Genomic DNA, 13,375 nt, shown 5'->3' with positions numbered 1-13,375 from the left:
TACTATAACAGAAGGCGGGACATGAGTAGACATAGTACATGATGATGGTGCATGGTGCTCAAGGCGGGACATGAGTGGACATAGTACATGATGATGGTGCATGGTGCTCATGTGCCAATATTGCATCCGCCAGCCAAACCGGTTACTCTCAGGACGACCTAAGAATAATTGAGCATCATTCTTTTTCTATATAAAGTTACTAGGTATATGCCCAACAGAAATAAAACTGTTAGGTTCGGTATCTCCTTTTAAGGTTTGAAAAATATTAGACTTCAACAAATATTTTAGACTTTTAAGTTCGAATGAAAGTTTAGGTTGCATCTATAGCTTTCTCGGCCTTTTGGCTAAGATCAAGTGTAGGTTGCATCTGAAACATGGATGGAACATATATAGTTTTATATAATTAAAATCGAGCTTACATCTCACACACTTGAAGACACACTAGAAAGTACAACATACGGATATTTATTTTGTAGTAGGCTTCTCCACTTTCGCATTGACCTCTACTAGTAAAACGGAAAAAAAAAAAGACGGTAAAACTAATATATCCTGGTGCGGAAAAAAAAAGACGGTAAAACTAATATATCCTGGTGCTCGTAAGTGGTCCAAGCCTCACTGATCAGTAATAAACTAGCTAGTACTGCTTCACTTCGTTCCTAATCTTACGGGCAACAAGCACTGAATTGATTACCTCGTCCATTGGATGAAAAACTGCAAGAACCTCAAAACCAGGTAAATCACTAGGCTCAACAATGGGATAGAGAAACCCACGAGCACCATGAGCACTCCTCAACATCAGTAAGGACCCTGGCGCCATGTGCTTAGCCAAATGATCAATAACTTTGCGTTTGTCCGCTTTGTTCAAACCAACTAAAGCAGCCAAGAAGACAACCTCATAGTCGTATAAACCACTAGTGACATCCATAATATCAGTATCATGAAATAACATCCGCTTCGACAAGTCAGGATCTGCAGAGACCAAGTTAGAAGCCAAAGCATTAGCAGATATGTCAATATCGTAATTGTGAAAGGTAGTGGTCTTCAGGTGGTTTGAAGCCAATACGATGGAGGTAAGAGGCATTGGACCAGAACCAATGAAGGCGATGTGATTCGGGTTTGGGTTTGTGATATAATTGCTCAGTATAGTATACTCAAGTCGGCCAAGCTTGACATAATTTGTGTAATATGGAAAGGTGGTTATATGATCAAGTGGGTTATCGTAAGCACCTAATAGGCTCGAATAATGAGCTTCCAAGAGGCCTTCAGCTTCCCCACAGAGACGAATGAGTTCGGAACGGATTCCTTGGTCTGTGACTGATAGCTTGGTGACATCAATTGGAGATGGTGGAATGCAAGTTTGGACAAGTTGTGTGAAAAGGCTGTTGACATCTTTCGAAGGTTTGAGGCTCTCTAAGGTTGATAAGTTGTTGTAGATTTCAGAAACATTTTGAATTAACAACTCTTCTTCGTTGCATGAATTCAATGAACCTAATGAACCCATAGTAGTTGGCTGTAAATTATTGTTGAAAATACAAATGAAGAGCAATAAAGTTTCCTTCAAAATGAGTTTGAAGAAAATGGTTAGATTTGTTTGATATGCCAACCTCCAAATTGGTGGCTATTTATTGACAACATTTGAGGAGCCTACGGAAAGAGTTGGTTAAACAAACACATTAGCATCTGAGCTTTGCTATAACGTAATTGTATCCTATATGACACCACAAAGGGGCCATATTTTATTATATTTTATCATACGTACAATTTTAGATGCTGAAAATAATAGAAGAGTTGTATGTATGTTGATTTTTAAAATATCATACTCCAAAAAAAAAAAAAAAAAAAAGAATAAGAATAAATTAAGTTCCTAATAAAATAATGGATTGTCATAGAAGATGATACCTTATGTGTTATGGTAACAAGAAATGAGTTGAATTGATGGATGTGCAGCGTAGTAGTGTCGTCATAGAAAAGTAATAGAAAACCCCCTCAAAATGCACAACGTGGGGTGGCAGTGTTCTTATATAGAAAATGCTATTTGTGGTCCTAATTTTGATCTGAAAACCTTAGCTTCCCTTCCCTCGGTTCTAAGAATGAGAGGTTGAGGAACAACCGGAGTTGCTCATCAGAGTACGAAGAAGTACAACACAGTTTATGATCTTAATTATTTATACTAACCTAATTGTTTTTCGGTGTCACGTTGTATGCTGTATCATCTTAATTTAAGACGTCTCAACGAAGATTTTTGAGCGATCTTCATATAAATATATGGTCACATGTTTTTGACGAGCTCTGGTTAGTCGTCTCACTATTTTTTGGTTTTTTAACATGTTGATTTTCAACCTCTCAAGACGTAGTTAGGTCGTCCCAAATCCAAAAAAAATAATTTACTCGCAAACCTCATGGAGAAAGGAACAGATGAAGAAGGATGGAGATTGTTGTGCGTCAATGTAAACAAGTTAGAACATTTTCATTCTATTGTTTTGTGGTAGAACATTTTCATTCTGTTGTTTTGTGGTTTGGTATATTCTTTGTCTGTTTATTTTTCTTCGGCTCTGCTTCGTACATGCAAGGAGGAAACGAGGGGAGTAATGTGTTTGAGGAAGCTTTACAAGAAAAATAGTTGTATTAAACTCTACTGGAACTAAGATCACAGATTTTATGACTTCAGCTTAAATGGATGATGTTTCTTCTATATCAACCAAAATGGCGTCCTTAGTTTTGATTACAGTACGCATCTAACCTCATAAATGAATACATTGGGGACCAGAAAAAGATATTCGCCTAGCGAAGTTAACTATTTAAAGAGTAGTTTTAACTATTTACTCATATAATTACGATGTTTTCCAATTAGATATCGGTCAATTAGAATAACATATATTTAAGAATTAACATATGTCATTTCTAACTTTCGGTATTATAGAGTTACAAACCACCCTCTCTATATTGAATTCCCATAATTTAATAATTTGGGTTTGATTCACTTTTACATTCAAATGAAACCCGAATTTGTATTGCACAGTTCAGAAACTACAACAAATTAACGAGGAATACAAGAGACGACTATTTTTAAAATCAATAGGTGGTAGTAGATATAAATAAGAAATCTGATTAGAAACGTACTCAGTCCTTTGATTGAGTGTTGTTTAAGCAACATCTTTTGACATACAAATGCAGCACACTGTAGGCTGCTCGCTTGACAAATGAGAATTTAGTGGACGTACGATTTCTAATAAATGCGCCAATGAACAGGGAGACATCGGTCATAAAGGAGGATATTCACTTTTCAGTCATCCATTCGGTGAGGAGTAGGCCTAGTTAGCAATTCGGGATTCGGCAAACGTACGGAACGACAAACGTACGAGTATTATACGGTTTTGTAAAATTCAGATTCGGTTTAAAATTCGGTCAACGGGACGTGATTCGTCAGTAATTCGTACGTGTATAATTCGATTTATAAATGTGAGTTCGGATCTGAAAATTCGGTATCTATATATAACAAATAATTTGTATTTATAAGGTCATAGACCAATTTTTATGCATATGTGAGAGTTATTTAAAGAAAAAATAAACTTAATATGATGATATTAATAATATATACAACATTAGTTATCCAAGAGGACGTCGTATGGTGGTTTAGATGCTTGGTTAGTGAGTTTGAGATCTCTCTCACCTTCACCTTCAAATCTCTTCAGTCGTTTTTGTTTCATAAAAATTACAACACGTCTAATATTCGGTCGTGTATGCTCGGGAGGCAGTAAAGCCCAAATAGTGGAGTCTTTGAAAAGTAAAAGCTAAAGAATTTATGGCGAAGTAAGCGGACGTATCATTCGGGATACGTAAAATTCGTGAACGATTCGCGAATAATCCGGGAATGCCACATAATACGCGACTTGGGTTCGGAGTTGCAAACGTACGCGAATAAGACGGTAAAATTCGTGATACGGAAAAATTCGCGAATCATTCGCGAACTTACTAACTAAGGGAGTAGGGTGTCTACATAAGTGATGCTGAAAGAATTCTTGAAGCAGATTTTTATTGAAAGGTTTTGATCAAAAGATCAGAGAGAAAACAAGAGAGTTCTGATATATGAAAAGTAAAACATAAAAGACAGTTTCTGTTAATACAACTGTGAAATAATTCAGACAACTACAGCTGTGTAGTGAATCAGCAATATGACTCATGTGATTGGCACAATCACATTTAGTCATTCTTACATTCCCCTCAAGCTGATACTGGTGTAGACATAGCAGCTTGCTAGTCAAAGACAAATAAACTGGATGAGTGAGTCCCTTAGTAAAAATATCAGCTAGCTGATCTGCAGAAGCAATGTACGCTATCTTGAGAAAACCAGAACCAACTAACTCTCTTATAAAGTGGTAATCCACCTCAACATATTTTGCTCTTGCATGAAACACAGGATTACAGGCCAAACTGTTTGCTGAAGTATTGTCACAGTATAGCATACAAGGTTGATGAATAGAGGTGGAAAGTTCATTAAGCAAAAAAGAAACCCAAACCACTTATGCAACAGCAACATCCATGGATTTGTATTCTGCCTCAGCTGATGACCTGGAGATTGTAGGTTGTTTCTTTGAAGACCATGAAATTATGTATGAACCCAGAAAAGTGCAGAACCCTGAAGTTGATCTCCTAGTATCTGGACACCCTGCCCAATCAGAATCAACATAAGCAGTAATGAAAGAAGTATCACCTGGAACTAATGTAATGCCAGTGCCTATAGTTCCCTTTAAGCACCTGAATATCCTCTTAACAAGTAATTAATGCTCAGACATATGTGCATGCATGAACTGTGATACATAAGTGACTTCAAAACAAATGTCAGGCCTGGTCATGGTCAAATAATGTAAGCCTCCTACCATGCTTCTGTAACCAGTCACATCAGTTAACAATGTACCAGTAGAAATGGATACTCTTGGACCATGAAGAACTGGTGTATTTGCTGGTTTACAATGAAGCATATCAAATTTTTGTAGCATATCAATATCATACTTCTTCTATGTGAGAAATAACTTCTTTGGGTCTTCTGAAAAAGTAACTTCAATTCCTAAGAAGTAATGTAGAACACCCAGATCCTTCACTGGATATGCTTGTTAAAGAAAAGCAATTATGGTAGAACTCAGTTGACCAGATGAAACAAAAAAAATAATATCATCAACATAAAGTAATAAAATTGCCATTGATTCACCATGCTGATACACAAACATTGAATGGTCACATGAAGATCTGAAGAACCCAAATTCAAATAATGTACCACAAAACCTCTCAAACCAAGCCTTTGGTGCTTGTTTGAGTCCATAGAGACTTCTATTTAGTTTACACACATAATCTGGTTTCTTAGGATCAATGAAGCCCTTAGGGTGTTGCATGTACACATCTTCAGTGAGAAATCCATGTAAAACGCATTACTCACATCTAGTTGTCTTACAGATCAACCTCTAGGTAGAGGAATAGTGAGAACAATCCTAATTTTAGGTGCTTTTACTATGGAACTAAAGGTCTCAAAATAGTCAACTCCATCCTTTTGATTAAACCCTTTAGCTACTAGTCTTGCATTATGCCAATCCACTGTACCATCAGCTTTTAACTTGATTTTATAGACCCACTTACAACCCAAAACATTGTATGTAGGGTCTGGCTTGACCAAAGACCATGTACCAGCTTCTTGAAGTGCAGTATGTTCATTTTTCATTGCTTGAACAAAATTTGGATCTTTAACTGCTATTTATAAGTCTTAGGTTCTGAAATAGAAGCAACATATACAAGAAGTAAAAGCTGATACTTGGTAGTGGAATAAGAAACAAAATCTGGATCCAAGGATTTAGACTTGAAAACTCCAGTTTTAGACTTTGTAGTGATAGATGGTGGGATAATAGAAGCAGTTATATCTTCTATAGCAGATGAAGATGTAGGCTCAATACTGACAGACTGATCTTCAGAAATATTATTAGAAGTGGTTGTATCTTCTTGTTTAGTCATGTCTTCAAGTTGAAGAGATTCTTCATTTGTGACAGAAGAACTTAAAGTATTCTTGCAAGGAAATTTGTGCTCATCAAAATTGACATGAACAGATATGTAAGTCTTGTTATTGGACATGTCAAAGAACTGATATCCTTTATGAAGTGGGTTGTATCCCAAAAATACACATTGAGTACACTTGGGACTCAATTTATCTTTCCTATAAGATTCTAAATTTGGATAACAACAACAACCAAATACTCTTAGCAAAGAATAATCTGGAAGACAATTAAACAATACTTGATAAGGTGATTCATATTTCAACCTTTGTAGGAAGCCTGTTAATAACATATGTAGCAGTAAGAAAAGAATCATACCAAAAAGACTTTGGTAGATTAGCTTGAAATGACATTGTGTTACCCATCTCTGTGATATGCATGTGTTTACGCTCAGCCAAACCATTTTGCTGATGAAGATGTGGACATGAAACTCTGTACACAATTCTATTTTCTTCCAAAAAAGATTTGAATTTGTAAGAGCATTGCTCGGTCGAACTCGCATGCGTTGTTATCTTAAGCATGTTTGTCAATGTTAGTGATCAAAACTATAAGTCTTGATTTATAGTCTGCATAGCTAAAGGTCTCAGACTAGGATAGAAAGTTTAGTTGAGCTCAGGAACTCCATTGCAATCATCATACAAGACGAAGGACTACTCAAGGAACTGGTAGATCTTCATCGACTAAAAGGTATATGGAGACTTGAACTTATCTGTCACTCAAAAGTTTATCTATTCTATCTCCTACTCTTGAGACAAAAGTCGTTTTGATATATAGACTTTCATTGTGCACATTTGCTATTTCGAGCCGAGTTTAACTCGCCTATCTATTTCTCGAAATATGTGTCGGTAAGCTTTCGCTTTAGCCGAATTCATCTTTACCTAGTGACGAAAGTCATGTTATGTTTCAATCACTTTGAAAATTGCTCTAACGAAAAATGGTCTGTGAATAACGGTTATATCCGTTCTCTGAGAATATTTCAATGATTGAAATGAGAGTTTAAATTAGATTACATAACCCTTGGTAGGATATAAACATTGTTGTGGAAACACATATATGTATAAGTCCTTATTCTTTGAACCAAAGTTTGCGAACTTTGTTGATCAAGAGAAATGGAAGTGGCCTGAGCCAAGTCCGCGAACTGGCGGAAGTTCTCGACCCGAGAATTTCTGCTGGAGTTTGTGAACTCCTTCCATGAGCTTAAGTCCGCGAACCCAGTCCGCGAACTTGAGAAGGTTATATCTGAAACCGATTATTCTTGAACTCATGTTTATTTAAACTAAGAAATGTTTTTGCAAACCGTAGCTATAAAGTTCATGAACCGATTCGAGTGAATCAAACCATTTTTGCTTCGATTTGTGTCTTGTGTGGTTACATAAGATCTAAGAAATTGAACAACTCTCTAACTAGTTCATTTGAGTCATTTGAACTAGTTATGGTGATGAAAAATATGGTTGATATGAAAGTAATCATATGGCTAACCATTTGGTTAACTATTGTTGAACCAACAAATGTTAATGTTTGGGAACGGTTCGTAAACCCAAAATTGGACATTTCATTTGTGTGTAACAAGCTAAGTTTTAGATCCAACGGTTGAGAAATATTAGCTTGAATCTAATCAGATTTTCATCTAACAGTGAATATTGAATGCTTTGTTACCAAGCTAACATTGATTGCAAACCCTGATTTGAAAACTATATAAGGGAGAACTCTAGCAACTGGGAAACCTAATCCCCGCACCTTACGTGTGATACTAGTTGCATAGATTGAGTCGATTCTCCTTTAACCTTTGGTTTCTTCTTCTAAACCAGGTTAACGACTTAAAGACTTCATTGGGATTGTGAAGCCAGAACGATACTACTTTTCTTGTAGTTGTGTGATCTGATCTTGCATATTCTATCGTTACGAGTACGGTTGTAATAATTGGCTCGAGATTTTATATCTCCGAAAGGCAAGATAGAAAAGTAATCACAAACACTTCGTCTCATCATTTGTGATACCACAATATCTTTTTTCGCTGCGTCGATTAAGATTTTTGTGAGGTGATCAATAATACTAGGTTGTTCTTTGGAAATATAAGACCGGTTTATTGATTGGCTCATGTTCACCTTGATTTATCAAAAGACGGAACAAAACTCGTAGGTATATTCGTGGGACACGGATTTATCTGTTACCGTAGACTTTTCTGTGTGATACAGATTTGTTTATTAAAGTCTTCGACTTTGGGTCGTAGCAACTCTTAGTTGTGGCTGAGATTATCTAAGGGAATCAAGTATGTAGCATCCTGTTGGGATCAGAGGCGTAGGAGCATAACTGTACCTTGGGTCAGTGTGAGATTGATTGGGGTTCAACTACAGTACATACCGAAGTTAATTTGGAGTAGGCTAGTGTCTGTAGCGGCTTAATACAGTGTGTGTTCAATCTGGACTAGGTCCCGGGTTTTTTTTGCATTTGCGGTTTCCTCGTTAACAAAATTCTGGTGTCTGTGTTATTTCTATTCCGCATTATATTTGTTTATATAATTGAAATATCACAGGTTGTGCGTTGTTCAATCAATTAGAATATCCGACATTTTGGTTGTTGATTTAAATTGATTGACACTTGGATATTGGTATTTGGTACCATCCAAGTTATCTCTATAGTATTTGATAAAGACTCGCAGATTTCTATTTGCTTGAGTATATATCAAATCGAGAGATTGAGATATAAACTCTTTGATATACTTTTATCTAGATTGAGTCTGACTGTCTAGTTGATTCTCTAGAAAGTATATTGGAGTTTGTCCATACATATTGCTAATCGAATTGTTGGACGTGGTTGTTGTACCCCCGCTTTTTCAGAATCGACTTTTCACTAGTTCAAGAGCATTGTCACACTGGAAAAACTTGATAGAAGTATTTAAGAAATTCTCAGAACTGTTCTTGAAATGTTGGAAACATGATAAATTTTCTGATCAACACTTCATAGGATATATCTAGTGATATCTAGAATAGTCATCAATGAACACAATATAGTATCTAAATCCAAGAGTACTTGAAATTGGTGTTGGTCCCCAAATATCTGAATGAACTAGATGAAGTGGTGAAGTATTAACTCTTTTAGACAAGCTGAATGGAAGTTTATGATTCTTTCCCATTTGGCATGCTTCACATAAACAAGTAGTGTCTGTGGAACTCAACTGAATAGAGGAAGTAGAAGCATTTTTTCCTAAAATCATATCAGAAGTATGGCCTAATCTTTGGTGCCAAAGACTAGTATCAACAACTCTAGAAGAAGCAGCAAAAGAAAATGAAGTAAGACTTGTCATTGGATACAAATCATCCTGTATTTTCCCTTCAGCCAGTACCCTTCTAGTAGCCACACATTTTATCTCATATCCCCGCTCAAAAAACTCAACAGATACCTTATTATCTTTTGTGAACTTTGCAATGGACTAAAGATTTTATTTAATTATAGGAACATATAGAACATCACCCAAATGGAACTGACTATTATTAGTGTCAAGTATGATGTTTCCAGTCTTCTCAATAGGTAACATAGTACCATCACCAACCATCACTTTATGAGAACCACCATAATTTTGAGAACTAACAGTTATTTATCTTTAGTCATATGGCTAGTTGCAGCAGAGTCAGGTAACCACATATAAGCAACATTAATATCAGTGGTAGAGGTTACTGAATTTGCTAGAATAACATCAAATGGCTGTTGAAGAGAATTTGAAGCACCACTACTAGTTGAAGATTCTGGAACATTAGATGTACTAGTATTCTTATTGGGTATATACCTAAAGTGACATCTATTTTCTGTATGTCCAAATTTTTTACAAATTTGACTAAAATCAGTAGTTTGACTCTTATTCTTGGGTTGAGAATTAGATTTAGAAGTTAAAGGATGTGATGTATTCTTAGTGTAAAAGGCTGAATTTTGAGTGTCTAAAACAGATGTATTCTCAATCTCCTCAGTCTTGAGCCACAGCTCATGATGTAATAATCTTGATATCACATTACTAAGAGAGAATTCAACTTCTCTATTCTGTGCAGAAATGACAAATTGACGATAATCTTTTCCTAAACCCATAAGAGCATACATGACAATATCAGACTCATCTACACTATCTCCAATTGCTTGTAATGAATCAATGATAGTCTTCAATTCATCAAAGTAAGAAGTTATATATTTGTTACCTCTTTTAATTGAATGTAGTTGACTTCATAGAAGTGATTTCTTGGCAGAAAATTGTTTAATAAATTTCCTCTCCAAGAATACCCATATCTGCCGAGCTGTAGTAAAACCAATAACTCCTCTTGATATATTAAATCATTAAAAGTAGCGTTAAGACAAAACATCACAAATCGATTCACCTTACGCCAATGAGAGAATAGTGGATTGGGTACTTGATTTCCATCAAGTTCAACTGTCTCCATAGGACAAATAAATGATCCATCAATGAATTCTTCAACATCTGTTGTAATTAGAATAGATTCAAATTGATTTTTCCAAATCAGATAATATAACCCATCCTCTTTAAGTTTCACTGAGACAAAGTTGGTAATATTCTGAAAAGGTAACGCAGAAAAAGTTGCCATATCAAGCATTTAAGATCTGATGGAAGATTAATGAAATCGATGTGAAACCAGAAGTAATGAGGAATTCAAGATTTCAAGTAATAAGGAAAAAATTGTGAAATCAAGAACTCAAACAATATTGAACATAAATTGTAGAGATTGTAAGTGATTTTAGGTTTGTAGTAGTATTTTTGAGTTGTGTTAGAATTTGCATCGGAAAAATGATAGTGATGTTAGGAGACTTTAGGATCGAAAGCTGTAGAAGAATCAAGATCTTCTTTCGTAAACTGATACCTTAAAAAAGTTCTTGAAAACGATTTTTATTAAAAGGTTTTGATCAAAGATCAGAGAGAATTAGGGCTGCACAACGGGTAGGGTGGGTAGGATATGGCCTATACCCGTCACCCTACCCGTTTACTGGCGGTTAAGAAAATCTTTACCCGCCACCCTACCCGCCAAATAATGGATAGGGTAGAATACGATTAAAAAACTGACGGGTAGGGTAGGGTTGGCGGGTATGGGTAGGGTATGTGCACTTTTAGGTAGGGTGGGTAGGATATGGCCTATACCCGCCACCCTACCCGTTTACTGGCGGTTAAGAACATCTTTACCCGCCACCCTACCCGCCAAATAGTGGATAGGATAGGATACGGTTAAAAAACTGGCGGATAGGATAGGGTTGGCGGATATGGGTAGGGTATGTGCACCCCTGGAGAGAATATAAGAGAGTTTTTATATATGAAAAGTAAAATAGAAAAGACAGTTTCTGTTAAACAACAGAAATACAGCTGTGAAATAATTCAGACCACTACAGCTGTGTAATGACTCAGCAATATGACTCATGTGATTGACACAATCACATTTACTCATTCTTACAGATGCGTAGCAGCATGCGCCAATAAATATGTGCACTCTAGCTCAACTTGTTCGGGAGTCAGAACGTTTGTGTAAAGGTCTATCAGGACTGAATTTAATTTTGTTGTATTTTTTTTCTTTTTTTTTGAAAAATTCCACTGGGTTAAGGAGACCCAAACCTCACAAACAAAAAAAGAAAACTAGGAAATCAGATAACAAAGAAGAAACAACAACAAAACAAAGAAAATCACACTCTATAGTAGGTCTTCAAGCTTCTATCCTCTTAAAAGACATAGAAAATACATAAATTTATTTTAGTAGGCTTCTCCAGTTTCCCACTAACCTCTACTAACACAGAAATAAAAACGGCAGTAAAGAAGATATCCAGATGCTCACAGTAAGCGGTCTAAGCCTTACTGATCGATAATGAACTAGTACTGCAATTCTTTGTTCTTAATCTTACGGGCAACAAGAACTGAATTTATTACCTCGTCCATCGGATGAAAAACAGCGAGAACCTCAAAACCAGGTAAATCACTAGGCTCAACAATCGGATAGAGAAACCCACGAGCACCATGAGCACTCCTCAACATCAGTAAGGATCCTGGTGCCATGTGCTTAGCCAAATGATCAATAACTTTACGTTTGTCGGCTTTGTTCAAACCAACTAAAGCAGCCAAGAAAACAACCTCATAGTCGTATAAACCGTTAGTGACATCCATAATGTCAGTATCATGAAATAACATGCGCTTCGACAAGTCAGGATCCGCAGAAACCAACTTAGAAGCCAAAGCATTGGCAGATACATCGATATCGTAATTATGAAAGGTAGTGGTCTTCAGGTGGTTTGAAGCCAACACAATGGAAGTAAGAGGCATTGGACCGGAACCAATGAAAGCGATGTGATTCGGGTTTGAGTTTGTGATATAATTGCTCAGTATAGTATACTCAAGGCGGCCAAGCTTGACATAATTTGTGTAATATGGAAAGGTGGTTATATGATCAAGTGGGTTATCGTAAGCACCTAAAAGGCTCGAATAATGAGCTTCCAAGAGGCCTTCAGCTTCCCCACAGAGACGAATGAGTTCGGAACGGATTCCTTGGTCTGTGACTGATAGCTTGGTGACATCAATTGGAGATGGTGGAATGCAAGTTTGGACTAGTTGTGTGAAAAGAGTGTTGACATCTTTTGAAGGTTTGAGGCTCTCTAAGGTTGATAAGTTGTTGTAGATTTCAGAAACATTTTGAATCAACAATTCTTCTTCGTTGCATGAATTCAATGAACCTAATGAACCCATAGTAGTTGACTGTAAAATGTTATTAAGAATACTAATGAAGAGCAATAAAGTTTTCTCCAAGAATGAGTTTGAAGAAAATGGTTAGATTTGTTTGATATTTCCAACCTCCAAATTGGTGGCTATTTATAGTTGAGGAGCCCATGCAAAGAGTTGGTTAAGAGCAACTGCAGTGGTGCGATCAAAACCAAAGATCAAAGATAAAAAAAAAGACCAAAATTTGGGTTTAGTCCGTGGTGTGACGCAACGGTACATGATTAAAATTTCGTCAGGCGGACTTTAAAAGTCCGCCCCATTAAAATTCCATCAGGCGGACTTTAAAAGTCCGCCCCATCCTTTGTAAATTTTAACAGGCGGACTTTAAAAGTCCGCCCCATTCTTTGTAAATTTTAACAGGCGGACTTTAAAAGTCCGCCTCATTCTTTTTTTTTTTTTTATTTAATTAAAATTTCATCGGGCGTAATTTAAATCTCCGCCCGTTAACAAGCGTACTTTAAATTTACGCCCAGCAACAAGCGTACTTTAAATTTACGCCCGACTATATTAGAATTTGGGATTTGGTCGTGACCATTTGGTCTGGAATTTGATCTTTGGTCCAAATTTGATCTTTACTCCGTCCCACTGT

At 36.4% G+C, this 13,375-nt stretch overlaps 3 protein-coding genes across 3 annotated transcripts; all 3 read right to left on the bottom strand.

Moving 5' to 3' along the window:
• Positions 1-386: 386 nt before the first annotated feature.
• Positions 387-1,575, bottom strand: LOC113286441 (nicotianamine synthase-like). Its single transcript, XM_026535063.1, has one exon. The coding sequence runs from the start codon at positions 1,499-1,501 to the stop codon at positions 635-637; it is 867 nt and encodes a 288-aa protein (XP_026390848.1). The 5' UTR covers positions 1,502-1,575; the 3' UTR covers positions 387-634.
• Positions 1,576-4,520: 2,945 nt separating this feature from the next.
• Positions 4,521-4,997, bottom strand: LOC113291813 (uncharacterized mitochondrial protein AtMg00810-like). Its single transcript, XM_026541304.1, has 2 exons — positions 4,878-4,997; positions 4,521-4,766 (listed from the first exon to the last, which is right to left on the bottom strand). Exons 1-2 carry the CDS (start codon positions 4,995-4,997, stop codon positions 4,521-4,523), a joined length of 366 nt encoding a protein of 121 aa, XP_026397089.1.
• Positions 4,998-11,663: 6,666 nt separating this feature from the next.
• Positions 11,664-12,826, bottom strand: LOC113286440 (nicotianamine synthase-like). The gene has a single exon (XM_026535062.1). It carries the CDS (start codon positions 12,751-12,753, stop codon positions 11,887-11,889), a length of 867 nt encoding a protein of 288 aa, XP_026390847.1. The 5' UTR covers positions 12,754-12,826; the 3' UTR covers positions 11,664-11,886.
• Between the last annotated feature and the right edge of the window lie 549 nt (positions 12,827-13,375).

Source organism: Papaver somniferum, chromosome 6 (genome assembly GCF_003573695.1).
Source record: "Papaver somniferum cultivar HN1 chromosome 6, ASM357369v1, whole genome shotgun sequence".
Lineage (NCBI taxonomy): Eukaryota > Viridiplantae > Streptophyta > Magnoliopsida > Ranunculales > Papaveraceae > Papaver > Papaver somniferum.
The sequence above is the reverse complement of the archived record's forward strand: the minus strand, read 5'-3'. Positions and strand labels throughout refer to the sequence as shown.

Coding starts and splice junctions, on each gene's coding strand:
- LOC113291813 (XM_026541304.1), bottom strand. CDS start 4,997: ATGCTACAAAAATTTGATATGCTTCATTGTAAACCAGCAAATACACCA. Junction 4,767..4,877: donor TGACTGGTTACAGAAGCATG/GTAGGAGGCTTA, acceptor TTACTTGTTAAG/AGGATATTCAGGTGCTTAAA.
- LOC113286441 (XM_026535063.1), bottom strand. CDS start 1,501: ATGGGTTCATTAGGTTCATTGAATTCATGCAACGAAGAAGAGTTGTTA.
- LOC113286440 (XM_026535062.1), bottom strand. CDS start 12,753: ATGGGTTCATTAGGTTCATTGAATTCATGCAACGAAGAAGAATTGTTG.